Source organism: Papio anubis, chromosome 14 (assembly GCF_008728515.1).
Source record: "Papio anubis isolate 15944 chromosome 14, Panubis1.0, whole genome shotgun sequence".
Lineage (NCBI taxonomy): Eukaryota > Metazoa > Chordata > Mammalia > Primates > Cercopithecidae > Papio > Papio anubis.
The window spans coordinates 26598214-26620578 of NC_044989.1; the positions used below are offsets into that span (position 1 = coordinate 26598214).

Below are 22365 nucleotides of genomic sequence, written 5' to 3' on the forward strand. Positions count from 1 at the left end.
CCGGTTCCTCTGCCGCCCCCATCACAGCTCTTGCAGGTACCACAGAACTACCACCCTCTGTTGGTTGCTTTAAGCTATGCAAGAAGTCAAACCACCGAGTTCCCCAGGACAACTGGGAACTTTCTCACTGGCCCAACCTGCGTCATGGAACATCAAGGTTGTGAGAGTTTTAAATTTAATTGCTGTTGGGCTGCTGAGCTAATTTTTTTCAGTCCCTTATCCCCCAGCAATATTTTTGATTTGTGATCAAGGATTTAACTGAATAGAGAAGCATGAAACCATTAAGACAATTTCATGGAGCTCTTTTTCTCCCCTACAGAAAACAGAGATAAACACCTAAATTCCGACTGGGTGCAGGGGCTCATGCCTGCAGTCCCAGCACTTTGCGGGGCCAAGGTGGGAGGATCACTTGAGGCAAGGAGTTCCAAGACCAGCCTGGGCAACGTAGGGAAACCCTGTTTCTACAAAGAATAGATATACACATTTTTTTTTTAATTAGCCGGACAAGGTGGCATACAACTGCGATGCTGGCTACTCAGGAGGCCAAGGCGGGAGGATCGCTTGAGCCCCGGAGTTTGAGGCTGCAGTGTGCTATGACTGCACCACTATACTCCAGCCTGGGCAACAGAATGAGACCCAGTCTCAAACAAAAACAAAAACCGAAGTTCTGAGTGACTAAACACACATGTTAGGACATTTTACCACATCTGTTCCATAGTGATGTTTTACTTAACCTTCACAACTGCCCAACCAGGAAGCCATCCTTTGTGTAGGTAAAGACTCTGCATCCAGAGAAGTTAAGTAACCTGACTGGGGTTATTCCAACCACAAGGGAACAGAGCAGGGACTTGAACTTGGAGCTGTGAAGCACTATAAGGACTCAAACCATTTTGAGTCACTTTGAGTCACTTTGTGTTACTTTGTGTTAGAGCCCTCACAAAGACTGTCATGTTATGGGGCTCTCTCTCAATTATTTTATTTTTATTTATTTATTTATTTGAGACAGAGTTTCACCCTTGTCGCCCAGGCTGGAGTGCAATGAGGCAATCTTGGCTCACTGCAACCTCTGCCTCCCAAGTTCAAGCAATTCTCCTGCCTCAGCCTCCCAAGTAGCTGTGGTTACAGGCACCCACCATCACACCTGGCTAATTTTTGTATTTTTGTAGAGACGGAGTTTCACCACATTGGCCAGGCTCATCTTGAACTCTTGACCTCAGGTGATTCATCCGCCTCAGCCTCCCAAAGTGCCAGGATTACAGGTGTGAACCACCGCGCCCACTCTCACGTATTTTAATTTTATTTTAAGTTTTGTTTGGGAACAACACATTAGCCTGAAATAGCTTTTGATCAATGCTAGTTTTGGAAGTTCACAGAAGTCCCCTGATAAAATTCACTTTTAAAAAGTTGAGAGGGTGGAATCTCTAATACAGATTTAGTCATTTTTCCTGGGGGTTCACTCTAGGATTGTGAGTGAGGCTTTCTAACAATTTCTTTTTAAAGTGGTATCTTGTGGAGTTGTGAATAGGATCAGTTTTCACTGATAAATCACGCATGCATCTAAAAACTGCCAGTCTCAACCAAGATAGATGAAAATGAAGCCCCTGTGCTTAGAAAAACTGAAGACAAAGACCCTGATGTTGAAGATGCATGCAAAATGTTTGAACAGACTTGCGTCATGAAATTTGAGAGAATAAAACAAAACAGTATATCCAAATTAGCACTTTATATATCATGGTTCAAGTAGACGTGTGTAACTAAGTAAATGATATAAACAGGCATTTGATTATGGCATCAATATTACGTTATTATATGATACGGCACTATATTATGTTATATATTACATACAGACATTTGATCATGACATCTATAGAGTCAATTGGCTAAAAATTGTTTAGGGAGAGAATCTCTCATTGGGAAGATAGGCCTTAGGCCTGGTGACCCACGGCGTGGGTTTTTCCAGCGTGCCAAGCTGAAACCCTGGCTGAGGAAGAAGCAGGTTTGGGGACCCATGGTCATGATGAAGGTCACGCTGGCTCCTGCGCCTCCACACAGCTCTTTACAGTTTCCCAAACCTCGCTGCCCTTGGTCCTCACAGCCTCTTGTGAGGCAAGGCCTGTCTTTGAATGGACCGTGAGGACCATGTCTCACCACATCATGGACTTGGGAGCAGGCAGGGCTGTGACAAGACTGCCTTTTCCCGTCTTCCTAGGCAGCGCTCGTCGGAGGCACCACTATGATCATTGGCCACGTCCTGCCCGACAAGGAGACCTCCCTCGTGGACGCTTATGAGAAATGCCGGGGTCTGGCCGACCCCAAGGTCTGCTGTGACTACGCCCTCCACGTGGGGATCACCTGGTGGGCACCCAAGGTAACAGTGCTGGTGGGATCCCAGAAGAAGGCACGAGTGGTCTTGTAGGCAGCGGGGCGGGTTGGGATGCAGTGTCTCCTGTTTATGTGGGGCACCCCTCCCACTACCATCCTAGCTCCCCACAATGCCAAAAGAAAACACACTTGGGATTCCATAAGGCGAGCGGGTGGGCCTGTCCTGCTTAACTTAATGAGCTGTTTTCCAGCAGGCACAGAGAGGCCAAGGCCAGAGCCCAGGCCTTGGGGACGCAGTTTCCTTGCTCTAACCATGAGGCTCCTATTGTCTCGTGTGAACGTGGGGCGCCACCGACAGGTCATGGGCGGTGCTGCTGAGCAGTGGCCTGAGCAGGGCTCAGGTGCAGAGGGTCATATGCCATATCCCGTGTGTACTGACAGTCCACTGCACTGCGCTGAGGTCTCCGAACTGAGGCTCCCGTCCTGCCTCAGCACTGCCTGGAATGAATGGACAGTGGTACGCTTTTTTCCTACTGGGGGCCCAGCTCCTGTTCTGAGAAGCATCGAGGCTGTCCTGGTCTGTGACTGAGGCTGGCACCCCCTGAACCTTTTTCACTTCAGCCTCTGTGCCTCCTTTGTGTCTGTGCCCCTGGCCTCTGGCTTTCCTGTCCTCCCCCTGCCCAGGCCCCAGTGTCAGAGTCCAGTGTCCTCTCCCCGGATTCCCACTTTCTTGCTCTTCCTGATCTACAGGCATTTGGATTTGGCTTTGTTTCCGGGGTTTTTCTGCTTATTTGTCCAGGGTAGCAGTCTGGATAGTCATTCTTTCATCAATTATTTATTAAGCCCCATGTACCAGTACTTTGGTGGGTGCCGCAGAATCATAAAAATAATAAGCATTATTAGTTTTACCAACTTAGGAACTGCCTCTTCATTTTCCGTTAAAACCCCACTTGTAACTGCTGCTAATCAGAGTGTATATTCAGGGCAGCTTGAATCTGTGCTCCCAGGCAGCCATCCTCAAGCTTTCAGCTCAAATAAACTCTGTTCTTAATCATAAAAAAAAAAAAAAAAGAAGAAGAAGTTTTACCAAGTTCTTCAGGTGTAGGCCCTGGTATAAAGGGCCTAACACCCTTCTGAGACGATAATCTAAAGCCTCAGTATATTCCTGCCCTCGGGTCTTAGCCTTGAGTTGGGGGCTCACCCGGTTTCTTCATTATTTCTGACCTGGCACTTATAGAAGACCTCCTCTTGGTTCTGGGCCAGAGGTGCAGATCACGCTGGATGTCAGCCATTCCTTATCTCAAACAGGGGTCTCCTTTTTGGACACCCTCCTGGGTGAGGGGCCTCTACCTCCAAGCCACTCTCTACTTCCCCTGGAGCTGGCCTGGAATAGAGGGTCTGCTCAGGTTCCCTGCAGCACAGAAGCCAGGCCAACCCTCCCTAATTTCCAAGAGCTTATGGTGACTTTCATGCATCAGGAATTTAAAATTCTGTTTTATAATAATCAAATAAATATTTATAATTATAGATGTTAAAAATAGAAAAGAAAGGAAGCACATAATCCAATAACCCCCAACACAATCCCTGTTGTTAAACTTCTTTCTTTCCCATCTTTTTTCATCCATGCTTTCACAGAGTAGCTATTTTGCATAGGTGTGAGCATTTTCTATTTTGCTGCAAAGTTCATGACCAGCAATATAACGGCCACCTAATATTCTACCAAATGGATGAACCTGAACTTATTTTCCTGTTATCAGGCCAAGGTTGCTTCCATGTTTTTCCTAGTACAAATAATGTTGTTAGGAATATCCTAACTCTCATCACTTTGTTCACGTTTGGCTTGGTTCCTAAATTCAGTTTTCCCAGGGCCTCTGGATTTTTAGCATTAGTGTGCCTTCTTTGTAACACCAGGGAACAGCCCACAGAAATTAAAATTATTATTCCTATGTTTACTATTAAGGCTGGTTTGGAGACAGACACAGGGGACAGGCCTAAGTGATAGGAGAAACGTGCCCATAAGGTAGTAACAATGTGGCTCCTAAATTGTGTCATGTTGACAATTTTCACAGTACTTCGGCATCCATCTGCTCAGGTGACCACACAGCAGCCTGTGGGGTGGGAGGAAAGTAAGACAGAGAGGTGTGCGGGGGTCAACAGACAGACTGAGCTGAGGCAGGCCCCACATCTCCCCCATGCTGGGCCGGTGCCTGCCAGTCGGCCTCTTGGGTGTCTGCCCTCACGCAGCATTGCCTTTGCACTTGTTCTCCAGGTGAAAGCAGAAATGGAGACACTGGTGAGGGAGAAGGGTGTCAACTCATTCCAGATGTTCATGACCTACAAGGACCTGTACATGCTTCGAGACAGCGAGCTGTACCAAGTGTTGCACGCTTGCAAGGACATTGGGGCAATCGCCCGCGTCCATGCTGAAAACGGGGAGCTTGTGGCCGAGGCAAGTCTGCAGCCAAGAATGTTGGATGGAGGGACACCAGTGGAGACAGTTCTCAGGGGGTTCCTGACCACCCGTCACTGATCCCACAGGATTCAGACAAAATCAGTTGTTAAAGTGTGAGGTGTGGACACCCCAGCTGTCAGATCTTGGTCAGAAAATCCCAAACTTTGCTACTATCTGTAAAAAACAAATCTCTTTTTATGGTTCAAAAAGGCTTCTAAGTCTTAGGTGATGATGTCTTAATTCTAATGATATGAGATTTACATTCCATTATAGCAGAGAATTTGGAGCACCTCTCAGACATATTTTTAATGAGATTTGATATACAGAATAAATAAGAATCCGCTTTCCATTTGGCCTCTTCAGAGGATCTGAGACATTAAAGAGATCAATTCATGGCACCAGGAAGGATAAGCCTCTGGTGCATTCTCCTAAGTCTTGGGGTAAGGGCTAGCCTAGGAGTTGCTGGAAGCTAGAGATTTGTCTCAATTTCCAGAGAGGGAATTCTGAGTTTGAAATCAGTAAAGAGTGCTTGTCTTTGGTGTCCCAGGCCTTTTGCTAGTTATAATAGTTAACTGTATTTTTAAGAGAACAAGATATGTTCAGTCATTATGAAGTGAGAATCAGGAGAGCCCCACTGCATGGGGGGCCTGTGCATGCTCTGCCTTCTTTAGAAGACGAATATTGCAGAAGTGAGAAAAGAAGCAAGCCTATTGAAACAGGCTGTGTCTAGCATATTTCACTGTCCCTTGGGTTCAGTATTTTCTTACACAGTATCTCTGTGATTCTTTCCATTTTCTTTCTCTTGCTGTTATCCAGGGTGCTAAGGAGGCACTAGATTTGGGGATCACAGGTCCAGAAGGAATCGAAATCAGCCGTCCAGAGGAGGTGAGAAACACTTCCTGTGGCCTTTGTCAGCATCTCTCATGTAGATTGACAGAATCTTCTAGGATGGAGGAGACATCAAACATACAAATTAGCCTGGCACAAGGGCTCACATCTGTAATCCCAACATTTGGGAGGCTGAGGTGGGTGGATGGCTTGAGCCCAGGAATTCAAGATCAGCCTGGGCAACATGATGAAACCCCATCTCTACTAAAAATACAAAAAAATTAGCTGGGTATAGTGGTTCGTGCCTATAGCCCCAGCTAACTACTTGGGAGACTGAGGCAGGAGGATCACCTGAGCTCGGGAGGTTGAGGCTGCAGTGAGCCGTGATGATGCCACTGCAGTCCAGCCCAGGTGATAGAGTCTATATATATATATATACACACCCCCACACAAACACACACACACATATACATACATATATATACACACACACACACACACATACATACATGTGTATATATATGTGTGTGTTGCATCATTTTCTCCCTGAGTGAAATTCCCATTTGATTCTGATTTCAAGGATCTGGGGGAGACAATGTCAGCACACCTGGGGTTGCTGTGCCCAAAATTGAATCAAGAGACAAAAGACAGACTGAAAAGGCCTTCAGGTGTTAGAAGAAATTTCAAACTATAAACTCTGCCTTTGGGGGATGACATTCCTTTGAGCATCTGAGGAATACTTTGGACCAGGGGTCACCAAGCCCCAGGTCATGAACCGGTACAGGACCGTAGAGCAGGAGGTGAGCAGTGGGCAAGCTGAGACCCCCTGAGCTCTGCCTCCTGTCTGATCAGTGGTGGCCTTAGATTCTCAGAAGTGTGAAGCCTATTGTGAACTGCACTTGCGAGGGATCTAGGTTGCGTCCTCCTTATGAGAATCTAACTAATGCCTGATGATCTGAGGTGGAACAGTTTCTTTCTTTTGTTTTTTGAGACGGAGTCTTACTCCTGTTGCCCAAGCTGGAGTGCAATGGTGCAATCTCGGCTCACTGCAACCTCTGCCTCCCAGGTTCCAGCGATTCTCCTGCCTCAGCCTCCTAAGTAGTTGCAATTACAGGCATGCATCACCACGCCCAGCTAATTTTGTATATTTAGTAGAGATGGGATCTCACCATGTTGGTCAGGCTGGTTTTGAACTCCTGACCTCGAGTGATCCACCTGCCTCCGCCTCCCAAAGTGCTGGGATTATAGACATGAGCCACCGTGCCCAGCCCTGAGGTGGAACAGTTTCATCCTGAAACCATCCCTCTCCACTCCCCACCACCACTGCCCCACCCGTGTCCCAGTCCGTGGAAATATTTTCTTCCACGAAACTGGTGGTAAAATGGTTGGGGACTGCCGCTTTGGACCCTTTCTACCAGGAACAGGAGACACAGACAAGTCTATGCTCCTCCCCCTCATTACCTGCTGGAATGGTCATTCAAAGCTCTGTTTTCCGCCTGCCCTCTGGCTTTATTCCTGTGCAGTTTTGCGTGGCATTGATACAAATCCCCTACAGTCCCCCTGCTAGAGAATTCTGCTCTGGAGGGACCACATTAGACAAATAACGCCTTCCTGCCCTATTACCCTGTTCACTCATTCTCTACTATTTTAGAAGAGGGGGAGAAACTTCTCATTTCTTCAAAGCCTAAAATGCAGATGGGTGGTTGGATATCCATGAGGGATTGAGGGGGAGGCCTCGAGGGACAAGGAGCAGGACACAGGATGTGGTGGCACTGCCACTCCCGGAAACCAAGTTGGCCCACAGTGGGTCTGCTGAGGAGTCCCCCTCACTGCCCTGACCTGTGCCTGTCTTTCAGAGCCTTTGAATATAGGTCCTGTTTGGCACTTCTGAATTGGTAGAGAAACACACCAGATTCGACTGAAACACAGAGGGTGTGCCTGTAAGAACAGGAGTGAGCAAGGGGTGGACACACACACTAGACTTTGTTACTTAATACAAGGGAAAGAGCAAGCCTTTGGCTGTGGTCGTAATACCAATAATTATCACCGCCACTATCTATTGGTTAAAGGTGGGGGGGGCCTGGATCTATGCCAGGGGAGATGTTGCTCCCCAAGGGAAATTTGGCAATATCTAGAGATATTTTTGCTTGTCCCAACCCGGGGGACAAGGCAGATGCTACTGGCATCTAGTGAGTAGAAGCCAGGGATACTGCTAAACATCCTACGATGCACAGACACCCCCACCATAAAGAATTATGCAACTCAGCTGACTGCAGTGGCTCACACCTGTAATCCCAACACTGGGAGGCTGTGGCCGGAGGATTGCTTGAGCCCAGGAGTTTATGAACAGCCTGGGCAATAGAGGGAGACTCCCCATCTCTATAAAAAAATTTTTTTAATTAGCTAAGCGGGCGTGGTGGCTCATGCCTGTAATCCCAGCACTTTGGGAGGCCGAGGCAGGCGGATCATGAGGTCAGGAGATCGAGACCATACTGGCTAACATGGTGAAACCCTATCTCTACTAAAAATACAAAAAATAGCCAGGCATGGTGGCTGGCACCTGTAGTCCCAGCTACTCGGGAGACTGCGGCAGGAGAACGGAGGTGGAGCTTGCAGTAAGCCGAGATCACACCACTGCACTCCAGCCTGGGCGACAGAGTGAGACTGTCTTAATAATAATAATAATAATAATAGTAATAATAATTAGCCAAGCATGGTAGTGCATGCCTGTAGTCCCAGCTACTCAGCAGTCTGAGGTGGGAGGATCGCTTGAGCCCTAGAGGTGAAGGCTGCAGTGGGCCATGATCATACCACTGTACTCCAGCCTGGGAGATAGAGTGAGACCCTATCTCAAAAAAAAAAAAAAAAAACATATATATATATATATGAATTATACAACTCAAATGCCAATAGTACCATGCACAGAAACCCAAATCTAGGCTAATTTCCAGAGTCAAATCAGCCACTATTTCTCCTTTGCTGCAGTTCTGAGGTGGCTATGGAGAGATGTTGTTTCCTTGTCTTTTAATTAAGCCCCAAGTAGCATCCAGCAAGGACGTGCCTGGTATTCTAAGACCTAGAATTCTCCCTCACTGTGAGCCAGGGTGGTTGGAGGTTGGTGCCTCTGCCCAGGCTTTGCCCCAAGCCAACCCCTGTGGGTGCAGTTGCTCCATATGGGTATGCTTGGAGGAGATGGTGAAGTTTGGTTTCCTCCTCTCCTTTGTTTCTAACAGCTGGAAGCTGAAGCCACTCATCGTGTTATCACCATTGCAAACAGGGTAAGTCCCCCGATCTCTACTCTGGGATTAGAAACCAACCTCGGCCAGGCATGGTGGCTCATGCCTGTAATCCCAGCACTTTGGGAGGCCAAGGCAGGTGGATCACCTGAAGTTAAGAGTTTGAGACCAGCCTGGCCAACATGGTGAAACCCCATCTCTACTAAAAATACAAAATCAGCTGGGCGTGGTGGCGGGCACCTGTAATCCCAGCTACTCAGGAGGCTGAGGCAGGAGAATTGCTTGAACCCAGGAGGCAGAGGTTGCAGTGAGCTAAGATTGCACCAACTGCAATCCATCCTGGGTGACAGAGCAAGACTCTGTCTCAAAAAAAAAAAAAAAAGAAAAGAAAAGAAAACAACCTCTACAGTGCAGCCCCATTCTGCTCTGGGTGCCAGCACCATGTCTGGCCCACAGGACCCCAAAACTGCTGACTGAGCGCTGTCATGCCCACCGTCCTTGCATTCACCCTTCTCACCAGCAGCTTTCCATTCCACCTCGCTGAGCCTGCTGAAGCTCAGTTCATTGCTCACATGTAAATTCAGTCCAGCTCCTACACTCTACATCTTCCTAATGTGATAAGCAAACAGAATCAGAATAACTTCTGGGGAAACAGAATTTCCCAATTGCACGTTAGAGCTCTGGCCGCTGGACAAGGACGTTGTTTTATTGTCATGACAATAGTTATTTTATCAATTACTTCCTGATGGAACTTACCCCAGAATAAGGAAAGACCTGAACAACAAAAAGGCAGTTTCTTGCCTTTCAGCTGAAGCATATGCTCAGAGGAGTTAAGCCAGGGACCGTGGTTGCACAGCTTAGTAGAAAAAAAGCTAAACTAATATTACAGTCCAGGTGTCCGTTTGCAAGATCAGCCTTCTCTTGCCTAGACTCTGAACCCTAACCCCCTTGTATTTTGTTCATTTCCAGGGTGCATTCTGTCTACTGATAAGCAGCCTTCAGACAGCAGGCATCGTAATTTTAGATACAGAATACACGACTAACTCTAGGCCATCATGTTTATAAACAGGAAATTAAATTGGAAAAAGAGTTCCCCTCTTTTAAATCACAGTCATGGTTGTCAGATGGGAGAAAATGAGAGGTTCAGACTTGACGGTCTTGAACTTCACAGGCTGGGCTTCCCGGTGGGCTCTGGTGCTGGAGGCTATTCTCTGCCTCCCCCTATCATGCAGTTCCTGCAACCTCACCTTGACTGCCAGCCCTGCATTCCCCGCTTAAGGACGGTCACCTTGAGGGTGGGGTTGAGTGGCGCAGGGGGAGGCGCGGGGGCCAGGGCTGACTTCACTAGGGTTGTTCTGATGCTCGTGAAGTTTATGGATCAACCCTCCCTACTTCCCACTGTTTCTTGTGTTTAGACTCACTGTCCAATCTACCTGGTCAACGTGTCCAGTATCTCGGCTGGTGACGTTATCGCAGCTGCTAAGATGCAAGGTGAGTCCGTAGGCTTGGCTGGACAGAGCAGGTCATGTGGAGGGACTGGAGACGGATGGGGCCCATTAGCCGTGCTCACTCCTGGCCCCGGCTCCTGTGCCCAGGACCTCAGCCAGCCCTTCCCTTTCATCTGCCACTGTCTTCCTCGGAGCCGCCCTGTGCTAGCCTGGCTTTAGTCTGCTAGAACGTGGCTTTTTCTTCTGCAAATTTGTATGCGTAACAGCTTTACGGGAGTGTCTGTCACTTCTGGATTTGGTAAAATTTTCCAAGTTTTAAACCCACTCATTAATTAGTGTCTTTTTGGACTCATAGATTTCACTAGCAGTTGCCTTGGCAACAAACATAAAATCCTGGACCAGTTTCAGTGGGCATTTCAGGGACTGTTTGGGAAGTCCCTAAAGAAAGAACAGTGTGTGGGCCCAGCTTCCCTTTCTAGCCTCCGGAACCCTGTGTATGAGTCCAAGGGGCACTTGTATGGCTTCTGTTGTAGATCGCCTGGCATTACCTAAAGGCTTGCAGATGCTTGGAGTCCAGCCCCGCCCCAGGTGCCGGTGAGGGCCTGGCAGCAGGAGAAACAAAGTCACAGTCACAGGCCTGGGGATATAGATCAGAAGCAAGGGCATCCCGTCCTTCAACTATAATAGATGAGCAGCAAGGGCCTCCTGGCCTTCAACTATAATAGATTAGAAGCAAGGGCGTCCCGGCCTTCAACTATAATAGATTAGAAGCAAGGGCCTCCCGGCCTTCGACTATAATAGATTAGAAGCAAGGGCCTCCCGGCCTTCAACTGTATTGCCCTCTAGATCCTGCAGCCTGCCTCTCCCCTCACTGAAGCCCCTTGGAGGTCTCACCTAGACTGTCGCCCCAGCCTGGTGACTGCTCCCACCCCTTTCTCCCTGTCCTCCAGCCCTGCTACAGCCCTCCCTGTCCTACCCCAACCATTCTCTTGAAGCTGCTCACAGCACCTGCCTGTCCAGAAAACAGTCTAGACTGCTCCTTAGCGTGGCATTCACAGCCCTGCGTGCCTGTTCACCCACTGTCAAGCTCCATCTGCCAACAGCACCCTGCACACACCTGTGCTCTGGCCAAACCAGACTCCTCAAAGTGCCGCTTGGTGCTACCGGGCCTCGGTGCCCATGTCCCTCTGTTCTCCTTGCCTAAGTCAGCAGGAGAATAGGGAAGCTCTCTGGGCTTGAACCCAACTGTGCCCTCAAAAACCCTGTGAGCTTGGGCAGGTTCCTTCCTGTCTCTGACCTCAGCTCCTTCACCTGTAAAATGAGAGGCACACACCAGCGATCGCTCAGGTTTGGTGGCTTCCTGGTTATAGTTCTGACCTTTCTTCTTCCAGGGAAAGTTGTGCTGGCTGAGACCACCACTGCACATGCCACGCTGACAGGCTTACACTACTACCACCAGGACTGGTCCCACGCGGCTGCCTACGTCACGGTGCCTCCCCTGAGACTGGACACCAACACCTCCACCTACCTCATGAGCCTGCTGGCCAAGTAAGGCGTTTCAGCAGCACATTGCAGGGATGTGTACATCTTTAGGAAGACGTCATAGAGGGCCCAGGAAACAAATCTGAGCTAGGTTTGATTTCATTGTGCCCACAGGATGATTGTGCTTTTCTTACCTTCTCTGAGCCCATCAGATAATTGCCATCCTATTGAGACTTTATGACCGCTTGATGTGGAGTGAGAGCTTCTGAAGTGTAAGAGTGAAGAGCACAGATAGAACTGTGAACAGTGGTTATTCGGAATTTCAAAGGACATTGATCTCTTACTCTAAAGCCCAGTGGGGAGCTGCAGAATGTGGCCTGTGACTTACCCTAGAATGTAGGGGTCCTTTCTGTTTCTTTTCTTCACCTCTCCTCTTCTCGTTGGCTCCCGTGTGCCCCTTGTCTGTACATCCCTCCTTCTGTGGGTTTCTCCTCCTTTCCTTCCCCTTTCCCTTTTTCTTCTGCATTTTCTCCCCCTTCCCCCTCCCCCACACCGTTCCTCCAGATCTCCTTTCTCCAGCTCTTCTCTTTCTGACACTGCTTTTTCCCATGCAGTCCCAACCTAAAGGAAATGGTTTGATGAACAGTCTGAATTCAGCAGGACCCAATCATGAAAGGGTTTTTGTTTTATCCAATAACTGCTTGCAGCTTCTTTCTCTCTCCTATTAACATTTTGGGGGCCGGGCACAGTGGTTCACGCCTATAATCCCAGCACTTTGGGAGGCCGAGGTGGGTGGATCACTTGAGGTCAGGAGTTCAAGACCAGCCTGGTCAAGATGGTGAAACCTTGTCTCTACTGAAAATGCAAAAAATTAGCCGGGCATGGTGGTGGGCACCTGTAATCCCAGCTACTTGGGAGGCTAAGGCAGGAGAATCACTTGAACCCAGGAGGTGGAGGTTGCAGTGAGCTGAGATCATGCCACTGCACTCCAGCCTGTCCAGGGACAGAGCAAGACTCCAACTCAAAAAAAAAAAAAAAACTCGGGGAGAAGACGTTGCTTTCTCTTCACTTTTGGATATTAAAGTTCCATCCAGTTTAAGACTCCATCTCCTCCCTTCCTGATCCCCAGCTCAGCTTGGGTTGGGGTAGGAGGATTAGGACAAAAGGTGAGGGAATTCTTCTCCATACCCAGGCATGCATCTCTCCCAGCTCACAGCACTAGCAATGCCTCTATGAACAAGGACCCGCAACTTATGCCTGGCCACCTTCTATAGTATCTGAGGCCCAGAGGAAGCCCACCCAGCCTTTCTGCTCCCTGTGGCTCAGAGGCGGGTCCATAGCCCACAGCCCAGGCAGGTGCCCACTGCTCTCAGCTCTGTTCTCCACAAGTGAACCTCTTGAAGTATGCCCTCCTTGTCTTCAGGGTGAACTGGTGGGGAGAGGGTATGGAAACCCCACTCAACCCAGGAAAGAGGAGGGGAGGGAATGCCAGGACTCTCCATCCTGCCAACCCCTCAGTCTCCCTCCGAGGGTCCCGCTTTCCAGACCTGGGGCGGGGTAGGGCTATGCCTCTTCTAGGATGGTGCAGGGGCAGTGGAGGGAAGCGACCAGCCCCACTGAAGGTGGCTTTCTTAGGTAATAAGGTGCTTGTCTCATCCATGTCCTTAGCTTTCAGTCCTGGTTGCCAACCACTGGAAAACTCCCACTCCCATCCCATTATGTTCACAACCTATAGAGAGTTGGGGTGTGCGGGGCTTTGCCAGTGTGAGTGGAGTGCTGTCGATGGGGTGTGGGCGAAGGTGGCCTCTGTGGAGGACAGTACGCACCATGGCATGGGGATGGTCATTGTATTCTGTCCCATAGCCTTGGTGGGTGCCAGGTGGTGGCAGCTCTTACAATATTTACATATTTACATTATGTAAATAAACAGGGAGGGTAAAGATGAAGAGAGAAATGCTAGATCAGCTCTTACTCTTAAAAAATGCTTATTTTGGCTGGGCGTGGTGGCTCGCACCTGTAATCCCAGCACTTTGGGAGGCAGAAGCAGGCAGATTACCTGAGGTCAGGAGTTTGAGACCAGCCTGGCCAATATGGTAAGACCCCGTCTCTACTAAAAATACAAAAATTAGCTGGGCATGGTGGCTCATGTCTGTAATCCCAGCTACTCCAGAGGCTGAGGCAGGAGAATTGCTGGAACCCAGGAGGCAGAGGTTGCAGTGAGCCGAGATCGCGCCACTGCACTCCAGCCTGGGCAACAAGAGCAAGACTTCATTAAAAAAAAAAAAAGAAAAAAAGCTTGTTTTGAGACGAATCAACCTCCTTTTCATCAGCAGCAATACAATAAAAGAAACAATTACCAAGACTCCAGTATAATAATGTGGGCTTGGTTCCAAGGTCAAGAATCTTTTGAAACACCCCTGCTTGCTACAAGCAAATTTACTGAAAGAACAAAAAAGATAATAAGTGCCTCAACCCACCCAAATTACAGCACCCAAACCCACACAAATTCAAATAGACTGGGGGGAATAAGTATCATTGAATAATTTAAGTTTTTACATCTAGCCTACTTTGTCAAATGTATTTTAATTATTTAAATTGATTCTATTTATTTAAGTAGAAATGTTGTTTTTGTGTTATGAGAATAGTCTGAATCCCTTTTTAATCAGTGCATATTGTAAATGGGTGCTACTTTATAGGATTTGGAGCATAATTTTAATATTTTAATTATTTATAGAAATTGATGATGACTATAATTTTGCTTTTGTAATACATTATTGGTTATAATTTATATGATGCAAAATACTTGACAGAAAATCCAGACACCAATTATTATTCCCATAAGAAAATATGAGCTATTTCATAATTATCTACTTTAGGATGTGATTTGTGATTTGTTAGGCTGTAAAGGAATAAAAAAAGTTCAATCTATAGATATAACGATTTGTCCTTTATTTAAAATCTGGCTTTTTTTTTTTTTTTTTTTTTTTTTTGAGACGGAGTCTCGCTCTGTCGCCCAGGCTGGAGTGCAGTGGCCGGATCTCAGCTCACTGCAAGCTCCGCCTCCCGGGTTCACGCCATTCTCCTGCCTCAGCCTCCAGAGTAGCTGGGACTACAGGCGCCCGCCACCTCGCCCGGCTAGTTTTTTGTATTTTTTAGTAGAGACGGGGTTTCACCGGGTTAGCCAGGATGGTCTCGATCTCCTGACCTTGTGATCCGCCCGTCTCGGCCTCCCAAAGTGCTGGGATTACAGGCTTGAGCCACCGCGCCCGGCCTTTTTTTTTTTTTTTTAGAAAGGGTCTGGCTTTGTCACTCAGGCTGGAAAGGAGAGGTACAACCTCCTGAGTAGCTGGGACTACACATGTGCAGCACCACGCCTGACTAGTTTTTCGTTTGTTTGTTTGCTTGCTTGCTTGCTTGCTTGTTTGTTTTATGAGCCAGGGTCTCACTCTTTCTCCCAGGCTGGAGTGCAGCCTCCCAAAGTGCTGGGATTACAGGCGTGAGCCACCCTGCACCACCATGCCCAGCCTAATTTTTGTATTTTTTGTATTTTTTCATCATGTTACCCAGGCTGGCCTCAAACTCCTTACCTCAACTGATCCACCCACCTCGGCCTCCCAAAATGCCAGGATTACAGGCGTGAGCCACTGTGCCTGGCCTAAAATCTGGCTTCTTAGAAATTTTTTCATTTGATCATATAAAATTTTAAAGTATTTGGCAAAGCCAGTCATGTTTTAAACTTTAAATGGTTTGGATGGGGGCTTCCTATCTTCCAGATTCAGGGCAGCACTGAGAGAGCTCAGAGGGCCTCCTAGAATGTAACTACCGTCATTCACGGCTGCCTAGTGGGCACCTTTGTGTAGGAGCCTTTTCAGAAAGCTGGGTGCTCAGGAAGACTTGCTGGTTAAAGAGCAGGAGTTGAGCCTGTTGCTCTCAGGGTCCCTGACCTGCCCTTCATGACTGCAATGGGCATCTTCTGCCCTGAGCCCTGCTCAGGTATCCAGAGGGCCCCTCAGGAGAAAGGAAACCCTAAAGATTCCATTCATCTGTGGGGGCTTCTGCAGGTCCAGAGAGTGTGGGGAGCCTTGGGGCTCTGCGGGAGAATCTCTTGCAAAGAGTCTCTGCAAGGGCCAGAGCAGCCTCTCTGGCCCAGGGAAGAGCGAGCCATCTTCACCGCGGGTTTGGCCAAAGACATTAGTCATTGGGTGGGAACTGAGACTGATGAGCCCTGCCAAGTCCCCTGTGGAGACAGCCCTCTGTAGCTAACTGGCCATTGTCTGAGAGCCTTAAGAATATGCTTCCTCACCAGGTCAGATAATGCTTTCTGCCCCTGGAGTCTCCTGGAGTGGGCATCTTAGATGGCCCACGGGCACTCACAAGGCTCTGGGGCCTCCTACAGAGTACAATGGGACCACTGCCCCTGACCTTCAGGGCACCCGCAGTGTGGTCCCAGCAGTCATCTCCTTCCCCCACCTGACCCCCCTGCTCCAGCCAGGCCTTTCCCTGCCCCCCCAAAGCCATTTCCTCCTGAGGTTGCCCTGGCCTGGTTTGCATGGACATTCTCTCTCCTCCGCCCCTAACTGCCTCTGAGCCCTTGGCCTGCAGAGATCTCTGAATCTGGGCAGAGATCTCTGAATCCGGGCCAGTTGCCTGCCTCCCTCACGGGGCAGAGGATCTGCTGCCATGAGCCCTCTCTCCCTGTTCTTCCCTACATCTTCTCTGGCCCAGTAGCCCCTCGAAGGCCTGCCTGTGCCTTAGCCACCCACAGCCTTGGATAGAGGATGGCTTTGTTTTTTCTTCTTTTCAGACAGAGTCTCCCTCTGTCCCCCAGGCTGGAGTGCAGTGGGGCGATCTTGGCTCACTGCAGCCTCTACCTCCCGGGTTCAAGCAATTCTCTGACCTCAGCCTCCGGAGTAGCTGGGATTACAGGCGCCCACCACTACGCTCGGCTAATTTTTTTGTATTTTTAGTAGATACAGGGTTTCACCATGTAGCCCAGGCTGATCTCGAACTCGTGGCCTCCAGTGATCCACCTGCCTCAGCCTCCCAAAGTGCTGGGATTACAGGCATGAGCACCTGGCCCAAGGACAGCCTTAATATATGTGTGAGGACCGTAGTCATGAACAGCATTGAGGAAGAACTGAGTGACTTGCATACCACTCTTGGTCTATTAAGTCAGGCTTCTAGCTCATCCCTCCTTCCCCTTCTGGTCCATTAGAATCCCCACACCCAAGGAAGGCTATGAGTCCAAGTTATTCAACAAAGCTTAACACTGACCTTGTGAATGCTTGTCAGCAGGTGGGGTTGGAGAGCTGATGAGAGGGAATCGGCATACAATTCCATGAGAGTAGAACCACCTCCACCATCTCACTTCAGCTAGACTCTAAGTTCGGCTTTTCGCTGCTTTCTTCACTCTTAAACATTGCCATCCCAAGGATCTCACTGAAGTCACCTGTGACACAGACAGACTGTGCCACACTCATTCTGTGGATGGGTAAACTGAGGTTCACATAGATGAAGTAACTCATGAGAGGCCACATGGCCTAAGCAGCAGAGCTGAACTTGGAGTCAGCTTTGCCTGGTTCCCACACTGAGGATTTTCCCTATATCTATCCCCACCCTCTAGGTTCCTCCCCTCCCCTCCCCTTACTGGTCACCTCTTTTTCTCTACCCAGTGACACTCTGAACATCGTGGCATCAGATCACCGGCCTTTCACCACAAAACAGAAAGCTATGGGCAAGGAAGACTTCACCAAGATCCCACACGGAGTGAGTGGCGTGCAGGACCGCATGAGCGTCATCTGGGAGAGAGGAGTGGTACGTTTGCTAGAGCCCCGCCCCGATCAGATCCCTGCCCTAATCCCCGCTTCATCCCCGCTCTAATCCCAGTAAGAGTTTTCACTCCTCAGATCCTATCAAAGAATGTTCTTAGAAGGGCTGGTTCAATCCCAGCTCTTTGTTTCACTCAAGAACAAAACACAAAAGGTCTTTCCCCCGATTAGAAAGGTAGTAACATCTATTATGGAAATTTGGAAAATACAGAAAAGTATAAGAAAAAAAAATCCCTTTAATTCCATGCCTAAAAATTAAACTACTATTAACATTGTAGTGTATTTCTTTCTAGTTCTGTGCATGTACTGTACTTTTTTTTTTTTTTTCCTTTTTTGCTACGTTGCCCAGGCAGGTCTTGAACTCCTGGGCTCAAGCTATCCTTCCACCTCTGCCTCCCTAAGTGCTGCGATTATAGGTGTGAGCCACCACACCCAGCTACACATTATTTTAATAACTGGCTTCATTTTTTTTTTCTTTTACCAACTGCTATACTAACCAGGATTTTTTTCTTCATATAACACTATACCCTGAGTGTCTCCCTATATCAGTAACAATTCTTTAAAAGCATCTTTTTTCATGGCTGAATGATATTTTCTCCAATGAAAGTACCATACTTTATTTAATCCTTCCCTGACGTTTGGGACTTTTCACTGTTTCTAATTTTTGCACTTACAAATAATGCTGTGGAGAACCTCTTTGTTCATGAGTGTGTGTGTCAGCATTTCTGATTATTATTTCTTTTTTTTTTTTTTGAGACGGAGTCTCGCTCTGTCGCCTAGGCTGGAGTGCAATGGCGCTATCTCATTTCACTGCAGCCTCCGCCTCCTGGGTTCAAGTGGTTCTCCTGCCTCAGCCTCCCGAGTAGCTGGGACTACAGGCCTGTGCCACTACACCCAGCTAATTTTTGTATTTTTTGTAGAGACGGGGTTTCACCATGTTGGTTAGTCAGGATGATCTCGATCTCTTGACCTCACGATCCGCCCGCCTCAGCCTCCCAAAGTGCTGGGATTACAGGCATGAGCCACCGCGCCAGGCCTCTGATTATTATTTCTGATTATTTCCTTAAGACAGCATCCTAGAAGTGGATTTTTAGGCCAAGGGATATGAACAGTTTTAAGGCTCTTGATTTGATCTATTTTGTCTAATTGATTTCAAAAAAGATAAGAACTGGGACTTCATTTGAATACCACCTGTTCTGCACATGAAGAGTAAGTATTTTTGGTCTTGATCTATCTCAGATTAGATTCAAAATAGTATGAGCCCCAAAGAGATCTGAAGTTCTCAAGACTAAGCTCATGGAAGGCCAAGGAGATGGCTCAGGAAATCCCCTTGAAGAAAGTCCATAGTACTCTCATGGGTGGGACAATAAGATGTTTTATACACTCTTGAGTATATAACCCTTTGAAAATATCACCCTTAGTAGATGAAGGGAGATTCCTGACTCATCCGTGTGGGCACATGAGCAGAGTTGGTTTTACAAACAGGAGGCAGATTTGCCCCGGGCAGCCAGCCTGAATGGAAGCACAGCCACTCACCATAGTTGCTGGATGAAGGGAGAAAGGAATAAGTGAGCACCTGGGACCCAGCCAAGCAGGCTGGCTCATCTGAGATGGTGCTCACGGCTTTGTCCCCTTGTGACCACTGTTCTAACCACCTAAGCCCAAAGTCCATGGGCCAGCATCAAAGGTAACCAAGGGTTTGAAGCCCACCCCCAGAGCCTGGTTGACTTTACACTTTCTGCAACATTTCAGGTTGGAGGAAAGATGGATGAGAACCGTTTTGTGGCCGTTACCAGTTCCAACGCGGCTAAGCTTCTGAACCTGTATCCCCGCAAGGGCCGCATCATCCCCGGAGCCGATGCTGATGTGGTGGTGTGGGACCCAGAAGCCACAAAGTAAAGTTTGTTGCTCATCTCCAGGGCTAGAGGGGCTCGGGGTGTTGAAGAGGACTTGCATTACCAATCTCCAAAAGCATATAACTTTGCACTATTTCTAGCACAAAATATGGCCCTGGCTTATAGTTGGCCGTCTTCTCCCTCCATCTTCACACAGTCTTTCTTCTGTGTCACACATGTCTGGTGTGTCTGTCTCCTCTTCTTATAAGGACACTGGTCAGATTGGATTAGGGCCCACCTATACGACCTCACTTTACCTTAATGATCACATTAAAGGCCCTAAATAGGGCCATGTTCTGAGGTTCTGGGTGTTAGGATTTCAGCGGAAAAATTTTGAAGGAAGCCAATTCAGCCCATAACAACCAGCCTTTGGGGTTCACCCCTCCCATGGAGCTGTGACATTTTGACATGTCCTCAGCGCTTTCTCTCCCGCCATTGCCTCCCCACCAGGACCATCTCAGCCAGCACGCAGGTCCAGGGAGGAGACTTCAACCTGTACGAGAACATGCGCTGCCACGGCGTGCCACTGGTCACCATCAGCCGGGGGCGCGTCGTGTATGAGAACGGCGTCTTCATGTGCGCCGAGGGCACCGGCAAGTTCTGTCCCCTGAGGTCCTTCCCAGACACTGTCTACAAGAAACTGGTCCAGAGAGAGAAGGTGAGGTGGGAGGGGGAAGATGCAGGGGTATTGGCGCCCCCTGCCGGGGAACATCCTCCATGACTGTTTTAAATCTCAAAGAGATGTTCACTCCAGTTTTCGACCCAATTCCATTGCCCTCTCTCCAGCCTTGAGAGGGGAGTGTGTGGCAGGGCCAGGGAACGCTAGAGTCAGAAAATGCTGATTTCTGTTCCCCGTCTTTGATTACCAAGTGGCATTTTAAGTGGTCAGGCAGCAGGGGTCCTCAGTTGCTGAGGGCACAAATGGGAAATGTGAGTGTGTGCGACCGCTGAGCTCCTCGGGATAAGCAGGCTTGGGTTGGAGGAGGTGCTGGGGGCTGGAGATACTGCTTTGACTTGGCCGCCTCCCACTCTTGATGAAGCAAGTGGGGGTAGAGCTGGCATTTGCAAAGCATTGTCTGAAGCACAGGAGGAACAGGCACCTGAACACGGGACGCCCACACTACTGGCACACAGACCACACGAGAGGGCTCAGAGCTTTCAGAGAAACTAAGGACCCTTCCCTCCCAGAGGCCAGTGAGCGAAGAAATCCACTGCCAGGTCTGCCGTGGGGGCGCAGGCTTGGGCTGCCTGAGTGAAGAAAGCATGACTTTCGTGATCACAGGGCTAAATCTGAAAGCAAACTCGGGGTCTCTCACTCATCACACTCAGCTAATGTTTATTTTTTTGTAGAGACGGACAGGGTTTAACCGTGTTGCTCAGGTTGCTTTCAAATTCCTGGGCTCAAGTGATCTACCCGCCTCGGCCTCCTAAAGTGCTGGGGTTACAGGCGTGAGCCACTGCGCCCAGCCCAATAGCACTTTGTAATACGATGTAGGACCATAAATGACCTCTGTAGTAATAACTGCTCCTACTTCTATGTTGCCTCTCATGTGCCAAAGCAGTTGGAACAGCTTTACACATACTAATTCATCTGCTCTCCGGCAGCTCTCTGATGTAGGTACTAGTATTGTGGGCACAGAAAAGTAAGTTGCACAAAGCCACACAGTTTACAAGTGACAGAGTTGGGACTGGAACTTGGCAGTCTGGTTGTAGAATATAGACTCCTAACTCGACTGCCTTTGTGAGTACCGAATGAGCAAGTGTTGCTACTGGGGGCCTCTGGTCTCCAGATGGGGCTGTGTTTAGCTTCTGTTCTCTCCAAGTTGTCAGACCGGTAAAGGGTGTAGTTTCGTGGAAGCCTAAGGTGGTGGGTAATGTTGTGCTGTGTGGGAGGGACCTCTCTAAAGTTGATTTCCGGTTGGGCGCGGTGGTTCACGCCTGTAATCCCAGCACTTTGGGAGACTGAGGCGGGTGGATCACGAGGTCAGGAGTTCAAGACCAGCTGGCCAAAAAGGTGAAACCCCGTTTCTCCTAAAAATATAAAAATTAGTCACGCGCGGTGGCAGGCGCCTATAATCCCAGCTACTTAGGAGGCTGAGGCAGGGGAATCGCTTTAGAGGGGCAGAGGTTTCAGTGAGCCAAGATCGCGCCACCACACTCTAGCCTGGGTGAAAGAGTGAGACTCTGTCTCAAAAAAAAAAAAAAAAAGAAAAGAAAAGAAATTTGGTTAAAGTTGACTTCCTCAGATTCTACCTGCTACCTTGGTAAGGCTTCCACCAGTGTTGGGGGGAAGCCAGTATCTCTCCTGTACACATGCACGCACACACACATGTGCATTCACACACATGCACGCATGCACACACGTACACATATGCACATGCTCTTTAGGACGTACGAGGAAACTCCAACCCCTGGACTCAAGGTTTAAGAAGCCTTGGTCGCTTGCAGTGATTTGTGTCTTGGGCGGAGTGGCAGTGTCTAATGTCCCACCGGCCCCCAGAGAGGCCACGGTTGTGTCAGTTCTGATGGTGTTGTCCTGTGCTTCTGCTCTTCTTCCATCCTTCCCTAGACTTTAAAGGTTAGAGGAGTGGACCGCACTCCCTACCTAGGGGATGTCGCTGTTGTCGTGCACCCTGGGAAAAAAGAGATGGGAACCCCACTCGCAGACACTCCTACCCGGCCTGTCACCCGGCATGGGGGCATGCGGGACCTTCATGAATCCAGTTTCAGCCTCTCTGGTAAGAGTCAGGGGGCCATGGGAGGAGGGCGGGGGGCCGGGAGGAGTGGCCCACCCAGGCAGTGGGACTTACGCCTGCTTTTCTTTTGTGTCCTGTCCTCCCTCCCATTGCCTATTTCCAGGGATAAGTGCTGGTT

At 48.8% G+C, this 22365-nt stretch overlaps 1 protein-coding gene across 2 annotated transcripts in view; it reads left to right on the top strand.

The window, feature by feature from the left end:
* DPYSL5 (dihydropyrimidinase like 5) overlaps window positions 1-22365 on the top strand; it is a 103503-nt gene that overhangs the window by 75823 nt on the left and 5315 nt on the right. For both annotated transcript variants that reach the window (XM_003908384.3, XM_009183842.4), the window contains exons 3-12: window positions 2210-2368; window positions 4592-4771; window positions 5591-5659; window positions 8836-8880; window positions 10254-10329; window positions 11678-11834; window positions 17441-17582; window positions 19349-19491; window positions 19942-20149; window positions 22061-22229. In XM_003908384.3, the coding sequence (XP_003908433.2) occupies window positions 2210-2368; window positions 4592-4771; window positions 5591-5659; window positions 8836-8880; window positions 10254-10329; window positions 11678-11834; window positions 17441-17582; window positions 19349-19491; window positions 19942-20149; window positions 22061-22229 (1348 nt within the window). The remainder of the gene's footprint in view (window positions 1-2209; window positions 2369-4591; window positions 4772-5590; window positions 5660-8835; window positions 8881-10253; window positions 10330-11677; window positions 11835-17440; window positions 17583-19348; window positions 19492-19941; window positions 20150-22060; window positions 22230-22365) is intronic.